At 51.2% G+C, this 27,957-nt stretch overlaps 1 protein-coding gene across 1 annotated transcript; it reads left to right on the plus strand.

The window, feature by feature from the left end:
• The first annotated feature begins 17,878 nt into the window (after positions 1–17,878).
• LOC134401214 (ribosome biogenesis protein BOP1-like) lies at positions 17,879–20,537 on the plus strand. The gene is made up of 2 exons (XM_063129965.1): positions 17,879–18,017; positions 20,161–20,537. The coding sequence occupies exons 1-2, from the start codon at positions 17,979–17,981 to the stop codon at positions 20,404–20,406; spliced, it is 285 nt and encodes a 94-aa protein (XP_062986035.1). The 5' UTR covers positions 17,879–17,978; the 3' UTR covers positions 20,407–20,537.
• Positions 20,538–27,957: the final 7,420 nt, after the last annotated feature.

Raw genomic sequence — 27,957 nt, forward strand, 5'->3', positions numbered from 1 at the left:
CAGCCGTTTCCTGTTGATATCTGTCTTTGAAATGCCTTTGTTTAAAAACGGTCAGCTTAACTGGCCATGAGCGTCCCCGGACGGGGAGCATTTCAACAATTCCTCCAGCGGTGCCAAGGGCCATCCCAGGGGTGAAAGGGAAAGAATTGAGGATTTCAGCCTGGATGGGAAGGCCTTGTTCAGACACCAGGTCCACCCACTGAGGGACAGCAGAGAGACAGAGCTGGTATAAACATTTCTCAGAGACCGGGTCTCCCTGTCTGGTTGATCTGGTGCCCAAACCTTGTGACTGCTCAGTCCCCACAGAGACACTATCAGGGCTCTTCTTCTTTTTTATTTTATGTGCAACTAGACACAAAATATGGGAGGGGGATGTGAAGTACCAAAAGAACCTTTGTGCAATTCAAAATCCAAGCAATGTGAACATTGTATTATGTTCGCAGATGTAAAAGGCGGTTGATAGCAATGCAAAAAGTAGAGTGCGTAGTTCCACCTCCTCTAGCACCCTGGGCCCCGATCCAGCGAATCCGTTCCTCCCGCCCAAGACGCTCTCCGCAGACGCCACGGCAGCTCTCCACGGGAAGGGAATGACTCCAGACCACGAGGGCCCCTTTTCCCGCCGTGTCACGTGACGCGGACAATGCTGTCTGTGCTAAGGGCAGTGATGCAGGCAACGTCCGCTACGAGGGCTGTCTTAGCTTTTGCATCATGTCCCACACGCCAAATCACATTCTGATGCTGTCTGTGACATTGCCGGTGTGAAGCGTGACTGTAACGCTCTTTTTTTTGGTTTTCTAAATATGGTCACCCTAGAGTAGATCCTTCCACAACAGCTGAGGGTGGGGGAGGGGTTCAGTATGTGCCTCCGGTATGGATCCCTTCCAAATCGCATGAGGTACTGGTTCCCCTCTATTCGGCACTGGTTAGGCCTCATCTAGAGTATTGTGTCCAGTTCTGGGCTCCACAATTCAAGAAGGACGCAGACAAGCTGGAGCGTGCTCAGAGGAGGGCAACCAGGATGATCAGAGGTCTGGAAACAAAGCCCTATGAAGAGAGACTGAAAGAACTGGGCATGTTTAGCCTGGAGAAGAGAAGATTGAGGGGAGACATGATAGCACTCTTCAAATACTTAAAAGGTTGTCACACGTAGGAGGGCCAGGATCTCTTCTCGATCCTCCCAGAGTGCAGGACACGGAATAACGGGCTCAAGTTAAAGGAAGCCAGATTCCGGCTGGACATCAGGAAAAACTTCCTGACTGTTAGAGCAGTGCGACGGTGGAATCAGCTACCTAGGGAGGTTGTGGGCTCTCCCACACTGGAGGCCTTCAAAAGGCAGCTGGACAGCCATCTGTCAGGGATGCTTTAGGGTGGATTCCTGCATTGAGCAGGGGGTTGGACTCAATGGCCTTGTAGGCCCCTTCCAACTCTGCTATTCTATGATTCTATGATTCTATGCAGGCAACGTCCGCTACGAGGGCTGTCTTAGCTTTTGCATCATGTCCCACACGCCAAATCACATTCTGATGCTGTCCGTGACATTGCCGGTGTGAAGCGTGACTGTAACGCTCCTCCACGTTCGCTCTGTCCAATTCCCAGGACTTTTTGCCCCTCTGTTGTGGAGGCTGCCAAATGTTGTGGAATGGGCCTCTATGCAACAAAGCACACACAAGGAAAGTGCGCAGGTGTGTTGTAGTGGCGCTCGGCACATGCCCCTTTCCTCTGGAAAGATCCCTGCGGACGCCACTACAGCGAGTCCCACAGAGGTGGGGGTGGCGTGGACCCTGGAGCTGCTGGCTTCTTCCCCAGAGGTGGGGTGGATTTGAGGAGAGCAGTAGCGGCTTAAGCCTGAAGTCGCAGGGCTCTTCTGGATGCGGCAGCAGGCCCAAGATCGGCCAGTGGAGAGGAGAAAGGGCCCGTTCAGAGCTGCTGACGAGGCAGGAGGCCTGGCTGGGGCTACACCCACAGGCCACCTGGGGCCTAATGGGAAGCCGCTGCCACCCCCCTCCCCCAGCAGCTGGGCTGTGCCTGGGCCCCTTCTTGTCCCACCGCCTTCCCCTCGTTCCCTCGTCCCGCACGGCCTCTGCTGCTGCCCCCCCCTCACCATTTTACCCTGCAGTCACTGTGCGTGATGCCAGGCACCTGGGGCTTGCATTTGTGAGCCAAGGGAAGGCTGTGTGCACCTGTGCAACCGGCACGGCATTTCTGTAGAGTGACCCGGCCAGATCCGGAAAGGGTTCCCATGGAAGAGGAGAAGGCCTTCTGGGCACAGCTTGGCTATGCGGGGGGAAGCTGCCCCTGGCCCAGTTCTTCCTTTCCTGCAGCTCCTGCAGGTCCGGGGGCCCCCATGCCCTCCATGCTTCCCCTGCACTTAAGTGCCCCCCACCCACTGGGTCCCTCTTCTGCCATGTGAAACCCGGTGGCCCGGAGTGGGGTGGCGTGGGCAGGGGCCGTAGGGTCGTAGAGCCCCTCCTGGGAGAGGGCATCCCTGGGCGCCCCCCTCACAGCCGAGGCAGGGGGGTTTCCTGGGCTCTCGGGCTGCTTGTTTGGAGGACCCGCTGGCCTGGGCCGGGACTCTGCCTGGGCTGCAGGGTTCAGCTCAGTCTGGGAGGGTTTGACTGCTGGCTTGAATAGGTTGTTTTCATGCCTCTTTGTGTTGTAATACTATCATGGTTGTCTTCTGTTTGTTTTTACGTAAACTGCCCTGAGATCCTTTGCAGAAGATGAAGCACTTCAGAGATCCTCCCAGAGTGCAGGACACGGAATAACGGGCTCAAGTTAAAGGAAGCCAGATTCCAGCTGGACATCAGAAAAAACTTCCTGACTGTTAGAGCAGTATGACAATGGAATCAGTGACCTAGGGAGGTTGTGGGCTCTTCCGCCCTAGAGGCCTTCAAGAGGCAGCTGGACAGCCATCTGTCAGGGATGGATTCCTGCACTGAGCAGGGGGTTGGGCTCGATGGCCTTGTAGGCCCCTTCCAACTCTGCTATTCTATGATTCTATGATTTTTAAAATTTTAAATTAACTCCTGTTTATGACATGTACGTCCCGCCCTTCCTCCAAGCAGCTCCAGATGACCTTCGTGGTCCCGTCCACCTCCTCCTTCACAACGGGCCTCTGAGAGAGGTGATGTAGAGAGAGTGAGAGAGAGATGAACCTTTTAGGGCCAAGGGGGATTTGAATCGGGGGGGGGGCTCTCACCAGTCCTAGGCCATTTATTTGCGCTGCCTCTCGCACGTTGGCCTGTATTATATGGTTTATCTTCATGTGTGTTTGTAAGACACACACACCCCACTCCCTGGCAGTGGACCAAAGGGGTAGGGGGGAAGATTTGAACAGCTACATCAAGAGTAGGCTCCTCTTGGGTGAAGCTGCCTGCACTCTGGATGTGGGGCGGAGGGAACTGTGCCTTGGGGTGCTGGGGGGGAGGGAGGGAGGGAGGCAGCTGTAGGGATGTGTGGCGGGGCAGTGGCGTGTTTGTGCACAGTGCGCTGCCAGGGCAGGGCTCGTGTGTCATCCCAGGGCGGGGAGGAGGAGGCTTATATGAAGGCAGCCGCAGCAGCAGCCCAGCAGGGCAGTCAGAAGCAGCAGCAGCAGCAGCAGGAGCCGCGGGACAAGGCAGAGCTCCAGAGGGCCCAGGAGTGCGTCTTCAGCCAGAGCCTGCAGGTAGGCAATGCCAGAGCAGGGGGTGGGCAGAGCCGGGGAAGGCAAGCGCTGCTGGCCAGAGGCTGGGAGCTGCAGCTGGCCACGGGGGTGCTGTCCAGGGCTTGGCTAGAGCCCGCCTGGCTCGGTGGCCCCTTCCCCTTGGACGACGTCCTCCGATCCTTGCCAAGGTAAGGAGGGCGGCAGCACCTCCCACCTTTGGGGGCAGAGGCCTCTGCCTGACTCCCGGGGAGGGGGGCTGCTCCAGGCCCAGCCCACGCGGACGGCAACAGTGGCTCTGTGGCCTCTGGAGGCTAATGGTGGCCCCGGCAGCAGTCGGTCCCACCGGGCCCCAGAGGAGGGTGACGGGCCTCTTGGGTGCTTGCCTGGTCTGAGGACTTTTTCTGTCACCCAGCCTTTCGCCGTTTGCTGAGAGACAGCCTGGGGTTGGGGGCAGAATGGGGAAAGGGTTGGATTTGGCAGAAGCCCCCTTCAGCTGTTGTTCCACACCCGGGTGGGCATGTGCCCTCTGAAAGGGGCTGGAGTCTGGGAGCCTCCGTAACCCTGCCCCTACCCTGCCCCCCCCGCCCACTTCAAGGGGCAGCAGGGCCAGAAAAACCCTTTGTGGTGCCAGGACAACAACGACCCTGCAGGCACTGCTGGCAGAGGGGGACAAAGCCCCCCCCGCCACTCTGCGTGCTGCATGTGCCGCACCCACGCCAGAGGCCACGGGGCCCCGATCTGAACACGCCAAGGCTGTATGGTGCCCCCCTCAAGGAATAGCCCCGGGCGTGCCTCTTTGTCTGATACAAGCCCCCCTCTGAAGCGGGGCTGGGAGAGCAAACACTTGGGGGGGATATGCACAGGCTCTCATTGCACCTCATCATCATCACAGCTAAGAGACGGGGGGGGGGGGGACGGGAGGGGTCAGTTAGGGGTCAGCCCTGCTAGGACTGACTCAGCCCTTGGCCCAAGAGATGGGGAAGCCCCAGCGCAGCCCCCCCCCCCCCGCCAGACCTCTCCCCTGCAGGCGGGTGGGAGACCCTAATGAGGAATCAGAGTGGATCCTGGCTGCCACTGCTGGGAGCGGAGTAGAGGGGTGGGGTGGGGTGGGGTGGGGTCAACTCCTCTGACGCCGACGCCAGCACTGTGGCCCCTCTGCCTGGCATAGCTGATGCACAGCACCCGGCAGGATGAGCCCCCGGCATGTGCTAAGGTTTGGCCTGGCGCTCTGCCTCCGGAGGGGCTTCCCAGCAGGGCTCAGCCAGGCAGGCCGGGGCGCAGGCAGCCTGGAAGCGCCCGCTCAGCCCGCCCTCAGCACACCAGCCCCGCCCAGCCCCAAACAGCCGGAAAGGGTGGCTGCCTATTAGGCAGCCTTGGCCCCAGAGGCACAAAGCAATTGGGGCTCCTGAGCTGCCCCACTGGGCTCCCCAGGTGTGTGTGTGTGTGTGTGTGTGTGTCATTTCCTCCTTGGTCAGCTCTCCCTGCAAGCCCGGGGCGCTGGGCGGCCTGCCCGGGCGGCAATTAGGCTGGCATGGAATGCGGCTGCCTCACGGCCCTCCAGCTGCATCCGGCTCCTGCACTTCTTTCCTTGTCCTCCATCCCCAAAACGTAATCGGGGAGCAGAACTCGCCCGCAACGCCTTCCCAGCAGGCTCCTGCCTGACCTGCCTGAAGCAGGAGGCCAGGCGGAGGGGGCCGGTAGGCGCTGCGGCCCTCGTCCCCTGTCCTGCTCGAGGGTCTCCCGTGGGCAGCTGGGCGGAATACCAAGCTGGCTGGACCCTGGGTCTGACGTACTTATGGGGCTCCCTATATGATGGGGTGTGGGGGGGACGTGGGGGGGACGTAGGGAGCAGCCTCAGACTGACCTTGCCAGCCACGTCTCTCTGGGCTTCCAGGCAGGACTTGTCCCACTGCCCTGGCTAGAGGGAGACGCTGCCAAGGACAGGACTGTGCGCAGAGCGGGGCCTTCTGCGCCACGGAGCACGGCCCCTCCCAAACGGTCAGAGGTTTGAGGCGTTTCAGGAGGACCCAGGACCCCCCTCCTGAGGAGCTGCCTTGGTGGGTGGGGGCTCCAGCTGGCCAGGCCCTGACATGCACCTGGAGGCCATGTGGGTGTTCCTTTTGTCTGGGAGGGCCGCCTCTTCCCCTTCTCCCCGATTATCCTATGGGGATGTAAGGGGAGCCGCGGGGCTGGATCAGGCCAGGTGGCTCCCTCTCGTCAGGCACCATCATGATGCCCAAGAAGGTGCTCTGAACATGCACACGGACACATATGCGCCCCATGACTGCCTTTCCACACTCACGGCCACATTGTGGCTGGAGCTGCTACCTGCTCCAGGCGTATTCATGTCAGGAGAGCGGGGGTGTGGATCCAACCACCTGCACGGCCCTCAGTCTATCCTCGTTGGGCTCCTGGTGTGGTCTGAAGTGGCCTGGGTCCATCCCGTGGCAGGGCCAGCCCGTTTCATCTTGCCCTGGTTCCAGGTAGCTTGTTCCGCAGAAGTCCCCCCCCCCCCAATTAGCTCTGTTTGGAGCATGACCTCACCAAACAAGCTGCCCCGTTTCCAATTTGAGCACAATATTAGCAAAATGGGATAAGTCATAGCCACAAGACGGCAATTAGGGTAATCATCCCTGTGCGTGAGTCCCCGGGCAGCCTTGGGCAGGAGGCAGGAGCACACAGCCAGCCAGAGCACAAACAGGTTTTCTGGCCAGCTGGGGGCAAACTTGGGCTCACCTGGCTCACCTGGCTCGGCCGGCAGGTCTGGCTGAGCATCATGCTACAAACAGGGTGTCCTCCTGCCCAGGGCCAGTGGCTGAGCGTCACGGGCTTCCAGGCGGAGTGGAGGACAGGCGTTCTCCGGGAGGGCCTGACCAGGTGCGGAGATACTCAGAGGGGTCTGAAGGAGCCCTGTGGTGTTCGCGGATTTCACAGCTTGGTCTGTTCAAAGCTGCAGCGTGGTGAGGAAGAGAAAGGAAGCCGCACACGGTCCGAGCAGGACCTGCCCTCCGCCCTGGCACAGCCAGGGCACAAGCCAAGGTTCCCGGAGCTCAGGAGAGCGGCCAAGTGGCTTTGAGCCCACTTCAGCCACCCTCTGCTCCCCTCTCCCCAGCTAGCCTGAGCGGGACTCTTGTCCCAGAACCCAGCTCACTTCTGCAGACCCCCCTCACTCCCCTCCTCCACAGCGTGCCTTTGCCTGGGGAGCCTCAGTGCAGCACAGCCGGTTCACCAAGTTTCTCCTCAGTGGCAGCAGCTACGCTCGAAGCATCTCTGGCTGCAGAGTGGGGCGCAGCACACCAGACAAGCACCATTGTCCCACAGAGTCCACACATGGCAACCAAATGGGGGGGGGCAGGGTGTGATGCAGGAGGGGGTCATGATTGGGTGTGTGCACAGGCTTTGCTTTCTCCCTTTGGCCCTGGGAAACGGCTGCATTGGATCCGGGGGGGCTTCCAGGGGAGGCTGTCATGGATAGCCCCTCTCCCGCCTCATTCACAGAACGTTACGGAGAGTCCAGATGTCGCTGTCTCCAACCCTTCCATGTTTCCCCACCAAAATGTCCAGGAGGGGGGGTAGGATGGCTGCACTGGGCCCTTTGACCAGTAGCGCTCAGAGCCCTCCATGTGGCAAAGCGCCTCCCTGTGCCCGCTCTGCCCAGGGCATTCTTAACACGTGCCCAGGCATGCAAACATGTGCACTGCAGCGCTGTATCCATGGAACTGAGGCCTCAGACCTCACGGCAGCCTTGCGTTGGCTGCTGCGTGCCGTTTTCCGCAGGGCAGCCAACGCGGGCGACTCCAAATGCTTGCATGACTGCCTCCCAACACCTGCTCTGCCTCTGTCTTCCTCCAGAGTTATCCTGCACGATCCACGTCTGGACCCTTTGCAGCAGAGCCATGCCGCAGGACAAGCAGTTTGCCACGGCGGGCACGGATGCCATCCCGATCGCACAAGTCCGTGAAGAACCACAGTGGCCCTTCCCAACCGCGACGGACCTGCAGGAGGACCGGGTCATCGCAGGCATCGTCAAAGAGCCCGGCAGGGAGAAGCTGAGCATCCGGCAGGCGATGCACCGGGGCCTCCTGACCCACGGAACAGGCCTGGCTTTGCTGGAGCACCAGGCGGCCTCTGGGTACATCGTGGACGCTGCCAAGAACCGGATGCTGTCCGTGAGGGATGCGAAGAATGCCGGCCTCGTGGACCGGGAGCATTTCAACACGCTTCTCATTGCCGAGAAGGCCGTGACTGGCTACACCGACCCTTTCTCGGGGAACAAAATCTCCCTCTTCCAGGCCATGAAGAAAGGCCTCATCATCAAAGACCACGGGATACGCCTCCTGGAGGCCCAGGTTGCCACGGGGGGCCTCATCCACCCCATGCACAGTCACCGCCTCCCTGTGGAAGTGGCCTACAAGTGGGGCTACTTGGACACAGAAATCTTCCACCTGATCTCAGACCCTGCCAACCACACCAAACGGTGCTTTGATCCCAATGCCCGTGAGAACCTCACCTACCTGCAGCTCCTCTCGAGGTGCGTCCTTGATCCTGACACTGGCCTGCTGACATTTCTGGTGATGGACAAAGGGTCCATCTACCTGGATGAGAATATGCGGAAGTGCTTAAAGTCTGCCACAACCAAAGTCCACACTGGGCTTTTCCAGCCAGGCCAAGAGGTCTCCGTGTGGGACCTCCTCTTCTCCAGGTACGTCCCTCGGCATAAGAGGCAGGAACTCCTAAGGCAGTACAAAGCCGGCACCATCACCATCGAGGACATGACCCAAGTCGTCACCGGCATCGTCACTGAGGCGGAGACGGAAGGCAAGCAAAGGCCCACCCAAGAGACGAGTTTGCCAGAGACGAAGAAAAACAGAGTCCCATCAGAGCGGGAGAGAACAGACAAGAGCCTGATGTCCAGGATGATCAATGTCTCCACTGGCGGGTTGCGTGGACGGAAAGTCTCGGTCTGGGACACGCTCCACTCCAGATACATCCCAAAGGGCAAAAGGAAGGAGCTGCTGAAACTGTACAGGGCTGGCATACTCACCATTGACCAAATGGAGACTGTGGTCACTGCCATTGTGACTAAAATGGAGGAGTTGGAAGAGGAGGAGAAGAAGAAGAAGGAGCTGGAAGAGGAGGAGAAGAAGAAGAAGGAGCTGGAAGAGGAGGAGAAGAAGAAGAAGAAGAAGAAGGCCAAAGAGCTGGGTCATGGGACAAGTGTGGGACTGGAGGAAGAGGGCCGGTTCGACCCCCAGGAGGCACAAGTGAGACAATCCTTACAGTTGATTTGCGTCCCTGTGGAGTTTGGAGAGTTTAAAGGGCAAAATGTCCCAGTGCTGGACCTTCTCTATTCTAAATATTTCCCTCAGGACAAAAGACAGCAGCTGATAGAGATGTATAGAACAGGGATACTCAGCCCTGCGCAAATGAAGGCTGCTGTCAGTGGCGCCTTGGAAAAAGTAGAAGGTAGTAAAAAGAAGTTTCTGGTAAGAGTGAAGAGTCGGAGCCAAGAGGCATCGGGGTCAAAGGAGGCCAAGGGTGCAGATTCCTCAGCCGGCCAGCAATCCGACGAGATGCTAAAGGCCCAGCTTGTCACTTTGCCCGCTGGAGAGTTCCAGGGTCAGCAGCTGTCTGTGTGGGATCTCCTCTTCTCTCAGTACCTCACCAGAGACAAACGGGAAGAGCTCCTGCAGCAGTACCGGAGTGGCAAGTACAGTGTTAAGGAGCTTGCCTCCATGCTCACCATCCTGGCCTCACTGCACGACCTCTTCCACTCTCTGGACGAAACGGCTACCAGAAGCAGTAGCGCTCCCACCAGTAGCCCTCTCAAATCATTGGAGGAAGAGGAGGAGGAGGAGGAGGACGATGGGGAGGCTGACAACGATGACGACGACGACGACGATGACGACGACAACGAAGAGCAGGACAAAAAGGACAAGGTCTTGAAGTCCAGGACGGTTGAGGTTCCTGTCAGGGAATTCCATGGACACAAGGTCTCCCTGTGGGATCTGCTCCACTCCAAGTACTTCCCAGTGAAGAAAAGGAAGGAGGTCTTGAAACTGTACAGAATTGGGATTCTCACAGCTGACCAAATGGAAACAGTGGTCACCACCGTTGTCACCAAAGTAGCGGAAGAGAAGGCCAAAGAAGGCCGCCAGGCAAGCGTCCTGCCCAGCCTCGGTGCAGGAGCGTTGAAAAGAACGGGGAGCACCAGCTTTCCCAAGGACCAAGCCCCAGAGGGGCTCACCTTTGAGTTTCCTCTGGGCGAATTCCAAGGCCGGCGCGTCTCCATGTGGGACCTGCTCTTCTCCTCATACGTTCCTGAAAGCAAACGGCAGGACCTTCTGGCAAGGTACTTTACTGGAGCGCTGAGCAGCCAGGAAATGGTCACGAGACTCACCAGCTTCATCATTGAAGCGCACACGCAGAGAAGCACCCCCAGTCTCCCTCACGCCTATGGCCTGCTGCACCCCGAAACGCCCTACATGCTGCTTGGGCCGTCCCACGCCCACAGGGCTTCCATGCACGACCTCCTCTATTCTCAGGAACAAGAAGCCCACAAAGCCGGGAAGGTGACCTACAGTGAAATCACCATGACCACCACGGTGGTCCAGGCGCCTGAGCAGCAGAAGCAAGGGTAGCCCCATCGCAAGGAGAAGAAAGCATCCCCTGCTAGGGCAGAGAGGAGGGAAGTCCCAAAGGGAAGGCTGGGGGAGGGGAGGGAGGGGAGGGGGGATGAAGAACTGGCAGGTAGTAGAGGGGGCGGGGTGGGGGTGGGGAAGAGGTTGGAGTCGTAGGCATAGAGGTTCTGGGCTCTATCCCTTCCACAGGATTGTCATGATGCAAAGCAGTATTCATCTCACACACAAGGCATGGGAGGGAGCGGCCGGGCAGTGCGTGTGTGCTTCGTGGGGGAGAGGGAGGGTCCTGCTGCTTCCCCCACCCCCACCACAGTGCAGTAAAGGGAGATTCCTCAGCCTGCAAATGGGGGGGGGGTTCTGGGGAAGCTGAAACCGACTCATGGCAAGGGCCAAGTTGGAGCCCCGGTTGGGGTGGGCAAGGTTCCATCCCTCCAGGCAGGCTGGGGGAGGGGGAGCTGTGTTACCCGTGGCCCCAGTGACTTCAGAAACAGGGCCAGGGCCACTCTGCCCAGCCCCCGTCTCCCCCTTTGACTCAGGCCAGCCCTGCAAAGGGCCCTCTTTGAGCTGCCCATCCTTGTAAGCCCCAAATTGCAATGGCTTCTTGTAGCACAGCTGTATGGCAGTTGATTGCAGGGTGGGGGGGCTGCCTTCACTCCCCACAGCAGAGCATGTCCCCGGGCGAAGATGCCCAGATGCCCAGTCTGCAAATGAGCCACCCGTGCCCACAGGCCAGGACTAGCAATCCAAAGGGACCTTACTGGGAGGGAAGCTCCATTGAACACAGCCGGGGGGGGGGGGGGGCAAAATGGCAGTTGGCAGACTGGAATGTTTAGGGAGGGGCTCAGGCAGCCAGAACAGGCAGCCTTAGGAAAGGGGAGGCTTCACGGCAGGGAGCCCAACATCAGTGGTGATACCAATGGAAAAGGGGGCGGGAACTCAGGACGGCCTCCCCCACGGCTGCTTCCAGGCCCCGCCTCACACACAGACTGGCGGGGGGGGGCAGACCTCGACGTCTCCTACCCATGGGCCCCCCATGTTTTCCCACCGCTTCTTCCACCTTTTCCCTTATTGTGGAAAATTTGACAAGTGACGGAGCGGACGTGGCTGTGAGAGCAGCCCCCCCCCGCCCCCGGTGCGGCTCCCCTTCCTGCGTCTGTCTGCACTGAGACCACGGCTGAGGGCAAAGGCCAGGCACCCACGGTCCAGCCACTGACCTGCGGAAGCTGTCCAGGGATGCTGCTGCCATCGCTGCTGTTTTCAAGAGTGGAACCCTGCAGAATGGTGGTGGCTGTAGCGATCCGTTCCTCGGCAGCAGTGCAACAGTGCTCACCCTTCCAACGCCTTTTATGGGGCGGCATTTTCTTGGTGTATGGCTTGCTCAGTTTTAGTCGATGTCAATAAAAGTATTGCTGGATATTATGCTGGTGGCCTGATCATGTTGAAGAAAGCCTGACTGAAATGGCTGCCCCTGCCTGGGTCCCGGAGGTAATCAGCGGCCAAGATGCAGCCCTGAAATTATTTGTTTCTTTTACCCTTCAAATTTCATTATCCCCTGAGACGAAGTCATACAAATGTTCTGGTTTTATAACAGAATCAACACGTCCAGGATTGTTACAGTGTGCTCATAGGCTCCAGCTGTCCCTTTTGTCACCAAGGACGATCCTTGTCTGTTTTTTGCTACCTGTCCCTGCCCGGCATTTTTGCCTTCTGGAGGGTTTGCCTGGGTAAAATGCTGCCAGGGTGAGGTGTAATTCTTTGGGGGTTTGCTAAATGTTATATACGCATGCATTACGTTTCTATGCCACCCATTCACCGAAGTTCTCTGGGCAGTTTACCAGACAACTCTCTGAGTTGTGGCGTGGTGGTGGATCCAGCTGTCTCTCATGCACATGTTGTGCATGAGTTGTGGCGTGGTGGTGGATCCAGCTGTCTCTCATGCACATGTTGTGCATGAGTTGTGGCGTGGTGGTGGATCCAGCTGTCTCTCATGCACATGTTGTGCATGAGTTGTGGCGTGGTGGTGGATCCAGCTGTCTCTCATGCACATGTTGTGCATGAGTTGTGGCGTGGTGGTGGATCCAGCTGTCTCTCATGCACATGTGTATCAATGCTTCTGCATGAGCGCTCATGCACTGTGTGGGGCACAGCTTGCCATTACACACAGAAGCTGCTCCCAGCCATATTTTGAGCAGAGACAAAATATGAAGTAATTACAGAGAAAAAGCCTATTGCAGAGGTCAAAGGTGCTACCTTAGACCAGGTCAGAGGACTGGTCCATCTAGACTTTATTATGCCTCTCGCGGTGGGGCTGTTTGACAGTTGCACGCATGCGCCCCTGCGCCGCCAAGCCAGAGGTCTATGCCGCATGCGCGGCGCCTTTGTGGCCGAAGGTAATTGCGCAACGTTCAAGTAAGAATGCAAGAAGAGCCCTGAGGCTGGATCGGGGCCAGGGTCCATCTCGTCCAGCACTCTGTTCACACAGGGGCCAACGAAGCAGGACATGGTGCAACAGCACCCTCCCACCCATGTTCCCCAGCAATAGGGTTATTGGCTCGGATACTGGAGGTTGGACTGGGCCATCAGGGCTAGTAGCCATGGATAGCCTTCTCCTCCAGGAATTTGTCCAACCCCCCTTTTAAAGCCATCCAAATGGGTGGCCGTCGCTACATCTTGTGGTAGTGAGTTCCATAGTTTAACTACGCACTGTGTGAAGAAGTCCTTGCTTTTATTTGTCCTGGATCTTCCACCGATCAGCTTCATGGGATAATGAGGAGGGCCACCAGGATGATCAGGGGTCTGGAAACAAAGCCCTATGAAGAGAGACTGAAAGAACTGGGCATGTTTAGCCTGGAGAAGAGAAGATTGAGGGGAGACATGATAGCACTCTTCAAATACTCAAAAGGTTGTCACACAGAGGAGGGCCAGGATCGCTTCTCGATCCTCCCAGAGTGCAGGACACGGAATAACGGGCTCAAGTAACACGACAGGCATTATCACAGTGCTGTAATGATACTAGGAAGAGAATCCATGTTTGTAACTTTAGTCTGCAAAAATAGTTTGCTTCCAGGTTAAAACAAACAACTAAAATAACCCGTTGGTAGAGAGAGCAAGCACTGCCCTCTCCTTCCCCCCCCCCCCCAAATGGCAAGATAAAGGTACTTGTCTTAAGAATGGAACTGAAACATTTTCATCACCTGCTGCTTAAAAGCAAAATACACATATATAAACAGAGTCCAGAACATCTCCTCTGGGTGCACCGCTTCATCTTTTATGATGCCTGGAGTCTACTATATTGTATTTTATATTATGGTTTTATACTGTTGTTTTATACTTTGAATGGTTTTAATTTTTGTGAACCGCCCAGAGAGCTCCGGCTATTGGGCGGTATAGAAATGTAATAAATAAATAAATAAAATAAATAAGTAGACTACTAAACACATCCTTTGAAGAAGCCTGTCAGGCAGGTTTGGTTGAAAACTGTTTCACCTGCTCTAGGAGCTTATACTGACCATCACCTGCTAGGAAACACTCACTTCTTGTTGCACCCAGTGCTGTGTCACATACAATAATCACACTACATCAACTTAACATACCACAATAATTAAATTAAAAAGAACTTATTGAAATAATATAATACTATCTCGTGCACTCCACCCGCCGGGACCCTTATTCTCCTTTCCAAAATTGTAATGTATCAGTTTACTCCCTTTTCCCTTTTCCTAATACAAATTTAACAAATGGTCTCTAAACCTCATCAAAGTCATTTTGTTTCAGCAGTCCTCTCTCAACTTTAATACTACTCTTGAGTCTTTCATTAATAGCTATATCCCAGACTTCTTTATACCATTCTTTCTTTCTTTCTTTCTTTCTTTCTTTCTTTCTTTCTTTCTTTCTTTCTTTATTTATTTATTTATTACACTTATATACCGCTCCCATAGCGGTTTACAGGAATTCTGGGCGGTTTACAGAAATTCTAAAATTGAGGTAAAAACAAGTATACAAAATTTAAAACTCTAAAACACAGAACATACACACATAAAGCATTAAAAACCGATTAAAAACTAAAACATGTGGGTAATTAGATCTGCTATCATGAGATCTGCTGGGATGTGCTGCCATATGCCTGGGCAAAGAGGAAAGTCTTAACCTGGCGCGGAAAGATAGCAGCGTTGGTGCCAGGCGAGGCTCATCAGGGAGATCATTCCACAGTCTGGGGGCCACCACTGAAAAGGCCCTGTCCCTCGTTGCCACACTCCGAGCCTCTCTTGGAGTAGGCACCTGGAGGAGGACCTTAGATGTTGAACGTAGTGACCGGGTATATTCTCGTCGGGAGAGGCGTTCCGTCAGGTATTGTGGTCCCAAGCCATGTTCTTCTATTTGATAATCCCTTTGTTCCTTCCAATTCCTGGCAATTATTAATCTAGCTGCAGTTTATAAGTTGTTTATTAAATCTTTGCTATTTTGTGTACATTTAACCCCTTCATATATTGATAACAGTGCTGTCCTTGGCCCTGTCTTTACCTTCCATCCCATTATATCATTTATCTCTTTAAATACTATTTGCCAAAACCTCTGAATAGCTTCACAAGTCCACCACCTATGGAAATATGTGCCTTTTTCCTGACATCCTCTCCAACAATATACAGAATACCTTTTCCTATAATGCCTAACATGGTGTTTGCCTTTTTTGCAGCGGCCGCACATTGGGTGGACATTTTCATCCAGCTGTCCACCACAGTGTTGTTGGCTACACCTCACCCTGCCCTAATGGTAAAATTCCAGATCCTAGATTTCTCTGTCCCTTAAAATAGTAAATAATGTATGGGGTGTTTAATAAATTTAATAACGTGTGTGAAAAAAATATTTCCCCTTTGTCAATACAGTCCACTGAAAACCATTCTGCAGGGGTGGGGGGACGGCTTACAACAACCCTGCAAGGTAGTCCACTAGTAGGGTGGCTTCCTGCATTGAGCAGGGGGGTGTACTCGATGGCCTTTTAGGCACCTTCCAACTCTACTATGATTCTATGAGTTACATATTGCAGTTCAGAGATGAGGCTGGTTTGAATTTAAAGCCCCTGGCCAGTGCGTATAAATTGCTTCCTGACCTTGTGCTCCGTTGATTTGTATGCAGTATTCAATGTTTAAAAATACATACTTTAAAATAAAAATATATTTTTGACACTTATTTCTGGATGAGAATGAGTTTGGTTTCTTGCCTTTCTTGATGCCTTTTGTCGTGGTGGGGGAGGGGGCGAGGGAGGGGACCGACGAACTACAAATTCAATCACAGTTTTTAAAGCTCAGCTAAAAACCTTTCTTTTTTCTAAAGCTTTTAGAACTTGATTTTGATCTTACCTTTATACTGTTAGTTTTACTCTTTCCTGTGCCTGTTTGGTGCATTCTCTTCCCCTTCTTATTGTTTTACTAACTGTACCCTGCCACGCGTTGCTGTGGCTCAGTCTGGTTAAATTGAAAAGAAAGAAAAGACAAAGCTGATGTTTCTAATATGTTTAATTTCACAATGCTTGTGGATATACAATATTTTTAGTTGTTCCATTGTCTGTGTAGATATAGAGATTGTCTGATTTGCCGACTCTAGAACACGCAACATATAATTGTCCACGTGAGAAGCAATCTGTGTCTAGATCTAAACCGCACAATTCTAAAGATTGGCCCTGAGCTTTGTTGATGGTGATTGCAAACGCCAATCGAATTGGGAATTGCAATCTCTTAAATTGAAATGGCATATCCGTTGGAATCATAGGAATGCGAAGAATGAGGACATCTTCACCTTTGAAAGGTCCTGTCAAGATTGTTGCTTCTACGACGTTGCTCAGTAATTTTTTTACTGCAAGCCCCGTGCCGTTGCAAAGTTTTGGCTGGTTGATATTTCGCAACATGATAATTGGCAGGCCGATTTTCAATTGCAGTATGTGCGGTGGCATCCCTGGCAGATCGAGTGAATTCAAAAATTCTGTTGGATAATTAACCGCTTCATCTGCTTCCACAACAGTGTCGACGGACTTGTATGTAACTGCCTCGCTTTGAATGTTAGACTGAATAATATTGTTAAGTTCGTAGACTTTTTTTCCAGCAGCGCAACACATTCCTTTTGTTTCTCCATTAAATTTAAGAGCCTTGCAATAAGGACACACTTCAGTCATAGTGCCGATGAGAACATGCCGCCTCAAACTATAATCATCAGCTGGGTTGTACCGGAATGCAAGGCGATTGTAATCGTGTGATTGTTTACCACGGAGTCGCGTTTGACGCTGATGTGCTGTTTCTCGTTGACGTCTTTCAGCCACTCTCAGCCTGTCGCGTTCATTCTGTTGAGAACAAAGCAGATCTGAAGCTGTAGAACGCGATTGCCGTGCTCGCAACCGTGCATCCTCAAGTCTGGCTGAACGTTGCTTGGCTGGTTCCTTGGCACGTATTTGAGGCATTCTATTTTTTTTTTCTCGTTTGCTGATGCCCGTTCTTCCTCAGTCTGATTTGCAATTTCTCGTCGCAGTGCTTCCGCTCTGCGAGTATGAAGACCTAAGTGTGATCTTCTGCGAGGCATTATTTGGATGAAGCAAAGCAGATTGTTTGGTTTTTAAAAAAGGATGTTTTTACGGTGAGAGGGTTAGCGGAAACTCCTGGCAGTTACCTTTCTTCAGAACGTGTAACTGTCACAGGTGTGACATCTATATTCACTCAGCCAATTGTGAGAGAACATGCAAATAGGAGAGGAAGCAGAGAAAGCGGATTGGCCTACTGGTTGGCGATGTCACAATGATCAGCAGGACTGGTTTTGAGGAGGCCTATTTCTTCGATTTTAAGACAAACTTTTGCCCCCACATAGAACATAGTTACATAACAACGCTCACGTATTCGAATGCAACGTTGTGTCAAAATTTCAGAGCAATCGGTGAAGAACTTTCGGAGATATAACGTCTGTTTCAAACGGACATTTACATTTTTATTTATATAGATTATGATTCTATTAGAATGCAAGCCTATGCGGCAGGGTTTTGCTGTTTTATTGTTTTACTCTGTACAGCACCATGTGCACTGATGGTGCTATAATAATAATTATATATTTTTTATTTTTTTTAAAAAAAATTGTTATAACTGTTTTATTGTTTTTATTTTCATTTTACCTTGTACACCGCTCCGAAATTTTTCAAAGGGGAGCGGTATATAAATATTCTAAATAAATAAATAAAAAAATGACAGGTGCTGCTGATTTTGCTGGGGGAGAAAGGGAGGGTGGAAACGGCTTCCAAAGTCAGCTCGGAAGCTGAACTCCGTATATGACGTTTATAGCTCTAATTTTAGTTGTTCTAAACCCTGCCCATAGACTTGGATTCGGCGACCTCGGCGCCTGCGCAGTGGAGCCCTTACGCACAAGTGGGCGTGGGCGTGGCTCTTTCACCTCTGACCTCTCCCCTCAGATATATCCTGAGGCACCTGCCTTTGGGCCGGTTCGCAATTATTATCAGCCAAGAACGAAAAGAAACGGAAGTTTCTCCCCGAACGTAGAAAAATAAAACCGCGAGTTAAAAACCACCGCCGCATTCTTCCCTCAGCGCGAGGGGAAGGGGGCGGGGCCGTCGCCGTCCTCCGTGCGCATGCGCAGTTGCGGGCAGCTGGCGTGGAGGGCGCACGCGGCGGCGGCGGCGGCGGCGGCGCTCTGAGGAGAAAACCATGAGGCCCGGCGCGGGCGAAGGCGGCAGCGGCAGCCGGGTGAGGGCTGGGGGGTGCCGGGGCCTCGCCGAGCCTTCGCCGCAGGCCTCGGAGCGTGTCGGCTGGACACGTGTTTGGCCGCTGCTTGGCGCCGGGTGGGGGTGGGGGTAGGGGGATGTATTTGGGGGGGTCCCCCCTTTGCACACGCCCCACTTTCTGCCCCCCTTGAGGGCTGGGGGAGGACGCGCAGAGCCCCGGCCTTCGGAGCCACCCCCCTCCCAGGTGCTGCCGTCCCCACGCGGAAGGGCCGCCCGAGGCGCGCGTGAATCAAGGCCCCCGCCCCGCTTCCCTGCAGTCAGAGCGGGCACCGCGGAGGAGGAGGAACGGCGGGGCCCGCCTTGGTCAGCCGTCTGCCAGGGATGCTGTCAGGCGGATCCCTGCAACGGGCAAGGGGTTGGACTCGATGGCCTCACAGGGCCCTTCCAACGCTACTGTGCTATGGTCCATCGAGCCCAGCGTTGGCGGCACTGACTGGCAGCAGCCGTGGCTCCCCCTCTCCAGGGCTCCAGCTTTCCCAGCCCTCCCTGGAGGTCGTGCCCCCCGGGGGCTGGGGGCTGCTTCGTGCCAAGCCCCAGGGGCTTGAGAGAAGATGGAGGGGAGGCATGAGAGCACTCTTCAAGGCCTTGAAAGGTTGTCACCCAGAGGAGGGTCCAGATTCCAGCTGGACATCAGGAAAAACTTCCTGACTGTTAGAGCAGTACGACAGTGGAATCAGTTGCCTGGTGAGGTTGTGGGCTCTCCCACTCTAGAGGCCTTCAAGAGGCAGCTGGACAACCATCCGTCAGGGATGCTTTAGGGTGGATTCCTGCATTGAGCAGGGGGTTGGACTCGATGGCCTTATAGGCCCCTTCCAACTCTGCTATTCTATAATTCTCCTGGGCATGGGGCAGCTTTGTCCGAAACTCAATGTCCAGGCCAAGGTGGCAGAGGGCCCTCCAGTCGCCAGGTGAGAAGGGCTGTGGCCCCGTGTAGGCAGAAGGGCATGTTAGGCACATCTTGGAAAGGATCTCGGGCCTCCCTCTCTCTCTCTCTCTGCTTGAGACCTGGGAGAGCCTCCACCAATCAGGGCCACAAACTAGAAGCTAGGCCCAGTATTGGGCAAAAGGCAGGATACAAATAAATATAATAATAATTAATAATAGGTGGGTCAGTGATCCTGCTGCCTAGAAAGCAGCTTTCTTGATTTGTCTGTTTATTTATTGGGTGGATCAGAAATGTAATAAGTGTTCTCTGGCCTCCCTTCCCTGTGCCGTTCTTCCGCACCCGTACCAAAAGCATAAGCACTCACTCCATCCTCAGGCCTGCAGTTTTGTCTCTGCAGGATTATCATCGGAACCTGAGTTCCACTGGAGTCAGGAGAGCAGGTCTGGCTCAAAACCGTACCCCAATTCTAGCTGGCTAAACTCTGCATCCCCACAGTCCCAGTTTCTGGAAGATTAGAAGTGTATTTGCCACCTCAAGTGACCCCCACTTACAGAACTTCGTTCTGTAACAAAGTTGGTTCCTAGTAGTGACTTCTTCACAGCTGCATGCACTTGTGTTCTGGCTCAGTATCACATGCAAATATGCACCTTTATTTTGTATGCCATTGTCTGAGGAGCTCAGGGAAGCATATATGTGAAGTATAAGATGGGAGAGACCCCAACTGTGAGGTAAGTTAGGCTGGGAGGGAGGGATTGATGCCAGGTGAGGTTCATGGTTGAGTGTGAGTGTTAATTCTTGCTTCATGCTCTACCACGTCCAGTGCTGTTCCTGCTACACTGCATCAGGCCATTTGCATACTATAAGCATGTTACGCACAGAAAGAGGTATTAGAATGAAGTAAGTTATATCCTTCTAAGACATTGAAAACACTTCTTTCTTTTACAAGTAAATCTAGAAGCGGATTGTTTACAATACGTTGGGGAAAAATGGGTAGTGACACTACAGGCCAGATAAAATTACTTCGGGGTGGTTAGATTTGACTTCAGGGATGGTGAAGACAAGACAGATCTTAAATGGCAGAGTATGTTACGTTTCTGCCTGTTACCTGAGGGGAGTACTAGAAGGATGACAACATTCTTAGGAGAGGCCTTGTGGTATGCAAAAGGGTTGTGGAATACTGATAGTACAGTTTTCTGATGCTTGCTTTTCCCTTCGTTAGCCTATTTTTAGCACCTCAGACCTTGAGAAGCAAGAAAAGGAAAGTGATGATCTGACAGACAGTGAAGAAAGCATCTTCTCCGGGCTGGAGGATTCTGGGAGTGACAGCATCACGGAAGAGGACGAAGACTATGGCAGTGGAGTTGAAGAGAAGTCAGAAGGCGTCTTGCCCTCGGAAAATATGCAAGTAAGTGTAGAATGTGAGTTTAGAATCTGTGGCATCGCATCTTCCTGCAGCTTTTTGTAGCTTTTTAAGAAAGATTCAAGGGAACGAAATCTTGCACTCCTTCAATGGTAATGCTTCTGAGATTGTTTTCTTGTCACTGTTCCACGTATACATAGTGCAGGCACACATATGCAGACCCAGTGAAAGGTGGTGAGTTCCCATAACTGTACTGCAACCCTATCACTAGAATATTTGTTCCTTTGAAATTAAGAAACACTTATGCAGGTAGGAACACTTATGCAGGTAGTTTTGATGTACTCTGATGTTTTCTTTCTTAGGATGTCTTGATTTTAGTGTATTTGTCTTTATTTTAAGTATTGCAAGCCACGGTGAGTATATTGGCTTCTCACACTTCCTGGCATCTCCAGTTTAAAGGATCTCAAGGGGTGGCTGGGGGAAGACCAGGATGTGCTGGCCTGTGTTTAGTCTTTGCTGGTCTGAAGTGGGATGTTTCCTAGTGCTGCTTTGTAAAGGCTGTTTGTCTCCGAAGACCTTCTAGAGCCCCTGCCTGTCAGAACAGGTAGTATTGGTCTGGATGATCAGGTAGTCTGACCTTGTATAGCACAGCTTCTTAAGGAGTTGGTGTTCAGTTTTGCATAACTATGTTTTGTGCTCCTATTGTAACAGGTGCTTAATTCAAAAATAGTTAACTTCCTACTTGGCAAAGATTTTAAGTAGTCTTGCCTATATTTGGTCTCTTGAGACAGCTGAGTGAATGGAAGTATGGGGCAAATATGGTTATTAAACTCAGTTTTGGAGAGGAATGAACGGGTCTCCTGTATAGAGTCTTTGAGAAAGACTGGAAGAAGCATATCGGGGATCCAGTGCATTTATCTCCTCATCAAGGAGGCAGCAGAACTTATGCTGGGAGGTGAAAGTAGAAAAGTTTCACCTGAAGGGAAGAGTTTGCCTAAGCTAATTACAGGACTTCGTTTCTACATTGCTCTTGCAATGTCTTCACTCATTTTTCAGCTTTGCTCTGCTGATATCTTCATCAGCCAGCATCCCAGGAAGTGCTAGAAATGGTTGAGAGGCAGTGTTTAATCCATGGTGTCGGACCTTTTCTGAGTTCCTGGAGCTCTTGGATTCTTAACGCTAAAGGCACGATCTTATGTGTGTTTAGACAGAAGGAAAGCCCCACCACTCCCAGCATGGCTGGCTGAGGCATGCTGGGAGCAGTAGGTTTTTTTCCTGTCCAAACATGAACCTTAAAGCGCATTAAATCATAGTCTAGGGCAGTGGTCCCCAAAGTGGGCAGTTTGCATAGGGGGCGTTAAGAGGCGGGGGGCGCTGACAGGCAAAGGGGCAGCAGGGGGGCGCTCGAGACGGTCTCTCCAGAAGGTCCTAAAACTCAGGGACTGAGCAGGAAAGAGCTGCAAATTCAGCTGCTCTGCCCACTCTTCTCCTGCCTAGGAGGGCTGGGGCTTCTTTCCTGCTGGAACCACCGCCGCTCCCTCCCTCTGCCAGAGCTGCTCCCTCCTACAAGCTGCCCGAGCCGACCTCTCACGATAGTTGCTTCACAAGGCGGGAGCAGCAGCCACGTGACAGAGAGGAAGGAGCACGCGGAGGACGGCGGGCAGCAGAGCAGCTGCCAAGAACAGCAGCTGGCCGGCTGGGTGGGGAGCAGGACTGCTTGTGCTGCTGCAAGGTATCACCAGGCTCCCTTCCCCTGTCAGGAGTTGCAGATTGGGGCCATCTCCCCTCTGAGCTGCTGCCCTCCTGTCCTAATCAGCCCAGCAGCTACTGTGAGGTTTGGGGGGCGGGTGTTAGAGAGAGAGAGAGAGATGCTGTGTGTGTGCTCCCGACCCCCCAAAAATCTGGACTACAGCAGAATTGGAAGAGAAAAGAAAACGGGGAGGGAGAGAGAATTGCAGTTCCCCAGGTCCTTCCTGGCTAAACAGCACCTTTTTTCAGAATGCTTGCTGAAACAATTCCTATCTGCCCTTGTTTATTTTAGGGGTCCAACCCCATTTTTTCAAGAGTTCTTTTGGTAAACATGGCATGTGTGTATCTTGTGTCACCATAAAAACAACTGCAGCACAATCCTAAATATGTCTACTCAGAAGTAAGCCCCACTGAGATCAGTAGAGGTAAATGTGCATAGTAGACCCTAAATGTCTACTCAGAAGTAAGCCCCACTGAGGTAAATGTGCATAGGATTCAGCCTGAAAACAAAGAGGGGGTGAAGAAAAGAAAGGAGAAACGGTATTGTAGAAATAGAATAGCAAGGTAACTGTGGGATATTTAACCATATTTAAAGACAATAAGTACAGTAAAATTAGTGCTCCTCTACTTCAGTCCCAATCAAATAATTACAACAGTGAACCAGCCAGATTTTCCATAGGAAAACTCTGTTCCAGGTGGCAGATAATTATTTTTAAATTTTAATTAAAAATACATTATCCTTTCCTATAACAAAATGGTGCTTACTCCTAAGTAAGTGTGTTCCACTGAAGAAGGAAATCCTATTTGATTCCTGTATTCATGCTAGTGTGACATGATAAGTTAAAAGCACAATTTTATGCATGTTTAGTCAGAAAAAAGTCCTTCCACTCCTAGAATCCCTTCTAAATGGGAAGCACCCATCCCAGGCTTGCTGAGGGAGGGAGGGAAAAGAGCGAACGCCTCTGTTTGGCACACCAAGCGGGGTATGTCTCTTCATTAGCGTCTTGGTGCTTTTGAAACATTTTAATTCACCGTTAAAAGGACTCTTCTTAAACGGTATTAATACATGTGTGGATTGAGGAGGGTCTTGTTGGCAGCACGGCTCCAGACAACTCGGGCTGATGGAGCGCCTCTCCCGGCATGACCCTACCCAAATATACTGCACTCATCATCTAAGGCCCTCCTCAGAGTACCTCCTCCTAGCAGAGGTTTGCAAGAAATGGAGATTTATTTATTTTTTAATTAAGTTAGGATACTGCTGTAATTGACCTGCTTTTTAAGCACATGCGTTCTCTTGCAGCAGCATTTTGGCCCCGCTGGGTGCTCCTTGGTGCAGGGCTTGCCCCTGCCATTAACCCCTCCCTCCCTGAGCCCATTGGACTCCGTGAGACTTACTTCTGAGTAGGCATGCACGAGATCGGGGATGGAACCTGTTGATTATGAATTTTTTATACAATTGAATGTCTTAAAAGAAGATTAAATCAGAACCGGGTACAATACAACCACCATCGACATCCCCTCTATTTATTTACATTTTGGTGATGTTAATTAAGCATACGCACTTATTTTGACATTATTCCAATAATATTTAATGATTAAATTCTTCATTTTAGATTAGAATAAAAATGACAGGAGCAGGAAAATCAAAAAAGAAATGTAGACAATATAGCTTGGGATATCTTAAGTATGGATTTATACCAGCACCAACAGACCAGCAGCTGCCAGCGTCCCTGTTATGTGAAAAGGTGTTTTCTAATGAGGCAATGAAGCCCTCCAGACTGCAAGAACATTTAAGGAAGGCACATCCTGGCAAGGCAGATAAGAACTTACCTTTTTTCAATCACTTCGTGACAAATTTCAAAAGCAGCCAACGCTGTTAAACCTTATTCACAATGCTTCACAACAACAAACTGATGGTTTGCGTGCATCATACAACATCTCATTGTTGATTGCTAAGTCAGGAAAGCCACATACAACGGGTGAAGAACTCATCCTACCAGCAGTTAGTGGGGTTCTGAGTACTGTTTTGCACAAGTCGCCACATGATATAATTAAGACGATTCCTCTGAGCAACAATTCAGTGCAAAGACACATAGATGAAATGGCTGAGAATGTGGAAGATACACTGTGCAGCACACTAAGGGCAACAGAATTTGCGCTACAGCTGGATGAGTCAACTTTACCAGGCAATGAATCTTTGCTTCTCGCTTATGTGCGTTTTATAAAAGACGAGAATTTGGCTCAAGAGTTGTTATTTGCAAGGCAACTAAAAACCGATACTAAAGGGGAGTCAATATTTCGTGTGGTTGAGGAGTTCTTCTTCTTCTTCTTCTTCTTCTTCTTCTTATTATTATTATTATTATTATTATTATTATTATTTATTTATATATATAGCACCATCAATGTACATGGTGCTGTACAGAGTAAAACAGTAAATAGCAAGACCCTGCCGCATAGGCTTACATTCTAATAAAATCATAATAAAACAATAAGGAGGGGAAGAGAATGCAAACAGGCACTGGGTAGGGTAAACAGGCACTGGGTAGGGTAAAACTAACAGTATAAAGTCAGAACAAAATCAAGTTTTAAAAGCTTTAGGAAAAAGAAAAGTTTTTAGCTGAGCTTTAAAAGCTGTGGTTGAACTTGTAGTTCTCAAATGTTCTGGAAGGGCGTTCCAGGCATAAGGGGCAGCAGAAGAAAATGGACGAAGACGAGCAAGGGAAGTAGAGACCCTTGGGCAGGCGAGAAACATGGCATCAGAGGAGCGAAGAGCACGAGCGGGGCAATAGTGTGAGATGAGAGAGGAGAGATAGGAAGGAGCTAGACAGTGAAAAGCTTTGTAGGTCAACAGGAGAAGTTTATATTGGATTCTGAAGTGAATTGGAAGCCAATGAAGAGATTTCAGCAGTGGAGTAACATGGTCAGAGCGGCGAGCCAAGAAGATGATCTTAGCAGCAGAGTGGTGAACAGAAACCAACGGACTGATGTGAGAAGAAGGTTGCAGTAGTCCAACCGAGAAATAACCAATGCATGAACAAGAGTCTTGGCAGAAGAGACAGACAAAAATGATCGAATCCTGGCAATATTATACAGGAAAAAACGACAGGATTTAGCTACTGCCTCAATATGAGGAATAAAGGAGAGCGAGGAATCAAATATAAAGCCAAGACTACGAGCTTCCTTGACTGGAGTAAGTGTAACATCATTGACAGTAAGAGAGAATGAGAGATGAGGAGAAGGTTTAGGAGGAAAAACAAGCAATTCAGTCTTTGCCATATTAAGTTTCAAACGACGATGAAGCAACTAAGCTGAGATATCTGAAAGACATGCCGAGATACGATTGTGAACATCAGGAGAAAGATCCGGAGAAGAAAGATATAATTGTGTATCATCGGCATACAGATGATATTGGAGGCCATGAGATTGAATAAGATTACCCAAGGGCAACATGTATAAAGAAAACAACAGCGGACCAAGCACCGAGCCTTGCGGAACCCCTACCGAAAGGGGAAAAGAAGACGAGCTGCCATTAGCCAACACGCTGAAAGAGCGACCCGCTAGATAGGAGGCAAACCAGTTATAGACAGAGCCACAAAATCCAAGGTCATGAAGGGAATCTAAAAGAAGATCATGATCAACCATGTCAAAGGCTGCAGTTAGATCAAGGAAAATAAGAACGGAATAATAGCCTTTAGACTTGGCAGTAAGAAGATCATTGGTAATCTTAGTAAGGGCTGTTTCAGTGGAATGCAAAGGACGGAATCCAGATTGAAAAGGATCCAGAGCAGAGTTACTAGAAAGAAAATCAAGACAACGAGAGTAGACCACACGCTCCAGGATCTTTGAAACAAAAGGCAACAAAGAGACAGGTCGGTAGTTAGACAGAGATAGCCTATCAAGAGTAGGTTTCTTGAGAATAGGAGAGACTGTAGCATGTTTAAAAGCAGAAGGAAATGAACCAGAGGACAGAGAAAAATTAATAATATGAAGCAAGGAAGGGAGGATAGCAGGGATAAGGTTAATAAAGACGCGAGAGGGAATCGGATCACGAGAACAAGTGGAGGGCTTCGAAGAGCGCAGTATTGTAGACAGTTCATCAGCTGAGACCGAAGGAAACGCAGAGAAATTTGCAGGAGGAACTGACAGATGAGGAACAGGAACTGGAAGAGGAGCAGAGCTGGCCAGATCAGAGCGAATAGTTTGGATTTTAGCATTGAAAAAAGAGGCAAAGTTATTAGCAGACAGAGAGGCGGGGAGAGATGGTGGATTAGGCTTCAGGAGAGAATTGAAGGATGCAAAGAGCCGCTGAGGATGCCTAGCATTTGACTGGATCAACGTTGAGTAATACTACTGTTTGGCCAATGAAATGGCAGAAGAGAAAGAGGAGAGTACAAATTTGTAATGGACAAAGTCCGCCCAGTCCCTGGTCCTACGCCAAAGGCGTTCAGCTGCCCGGGAACAAGAGCGAAGGTAGCGGAGGAAAGAGGTGAGCCACGGTTGGGGTTGAGAAGGGCGAACTATCCGAGTTGTAGATGGAGCAAGAGTATCAAGAGTTGAAGATAAGGAGGAATTAAAGAAGGAGACAGCTGAGTCCAAGGAGACAGCCGAAAAGACAGAAGGAAGAGAGGAGGCTAGAGACTGAGAAAAAGCCTCATAATTGATAGATTGCAAGTCACGACAAGAGCGAGAAGCGGGACGTGAAGGAGGAGGATTATGAGTAATATTGAAAGAAACTAGGTGATGATCTGACAACGGAAAGTGAGCAGTAGAAAAGTCCAAAACAGAGTAATTCCGAGTGAGAACAAGATCCAGACAGTGTCCAAGGGAATGTGTGGGTACATCAGACCAAAGCTTAAGATCATAAGAGGAAGATAATGAGCGAAATCGTAGAGCTGCAGCGTCTTGAGGGTCATCCACATGAATATTGAAATCACCCAAAATAAGAGTAGGACAGTTATCAGAGAGGAAAAAGGACAGCCACGAATCAAAATCAGAGATAAATTTTGAGGACGAGCTTGGGGGGCGGTACACAACTGCAATCCGCAGTCGCAATGGAGTGAAGAGTCTCACCACATGTACCTCAAAGGAGGAAAAACAATGTGATGGTGGAATGGAAAGAGGCTGGAACTGGCACAAACTAGATAATAAAAGACCCACACCACCACCCCGACCCTCTGGGTGACTAGTGTGAGAGAAAGAGAGTCCTCCAAGAGAGAGGGCAGCAGAGATGGCGGTATCATGGGCAGGAAGCCAGGTTTCAGTAAGAGCGAGGAGGTGGAGAGACCTAGAGATAAACAAGTCCTGAATGACAGGGGCCTTAGAAGCAACAGTTCTTCAAAGAAAAGGAAATTCCACTTAATAACATACTTGCTTGTGCAACTGTTGGAGCACCATCAATGACTGGTCACTACTGTGGGTGTGTTGCTTACTTGAAAAAATCAGTGCCAAATATCTTTACCATTCAGTGTGTCATTCATCGCCAACATCTGGTTGCAAAAAACCTCAGTGGTCGCCTACACAATTCATTACACACTATCATTACTGCAGTGAATAAAATTAAAGCCCATGCTCTCAATGATCGACTATTCCGGATGCTCTGTGCTGAGGATGATGAAGACTTTGAACGTTTGGTGGTTCATACGGAAGTTCGTTGGCTATCAAAAGGAAACTGTTTGAGACGCTTTTACAACCTTTTTGACACTGTTGTGGAGTTTTTTGAAGGCACGAATGCTTTACTCAGTAATGACCTCAAAGAAATCAGGCATGACATTGCTTATTTGTCTGAACTATTTGCAAAGTTCAATGCAATGAATTTGCAGTTGCAAGGAAATGACACCAATCTTATTAAGGCCAAATCCGTCGTATCTGCGTTTATTGCAAAGTTAACTCTATTCAAGCGCAATATAG

This window comes from Elgaria multicarinata, chromosome 7 (genome assembly GCF_023053635.1).
Source record: "Elgaria multicarinata webbii isolate HBS135686 ecotype San Diego chromosome 7, rElgMul1.1.pri, whole genome shotgun sequence".
Taxonomy (NCBI): Eukaryota; Metazoa; Chordata; class Lepidosauria; order Squamata; family Anguidae; genus Elgaria; species Elgaria multicarinata.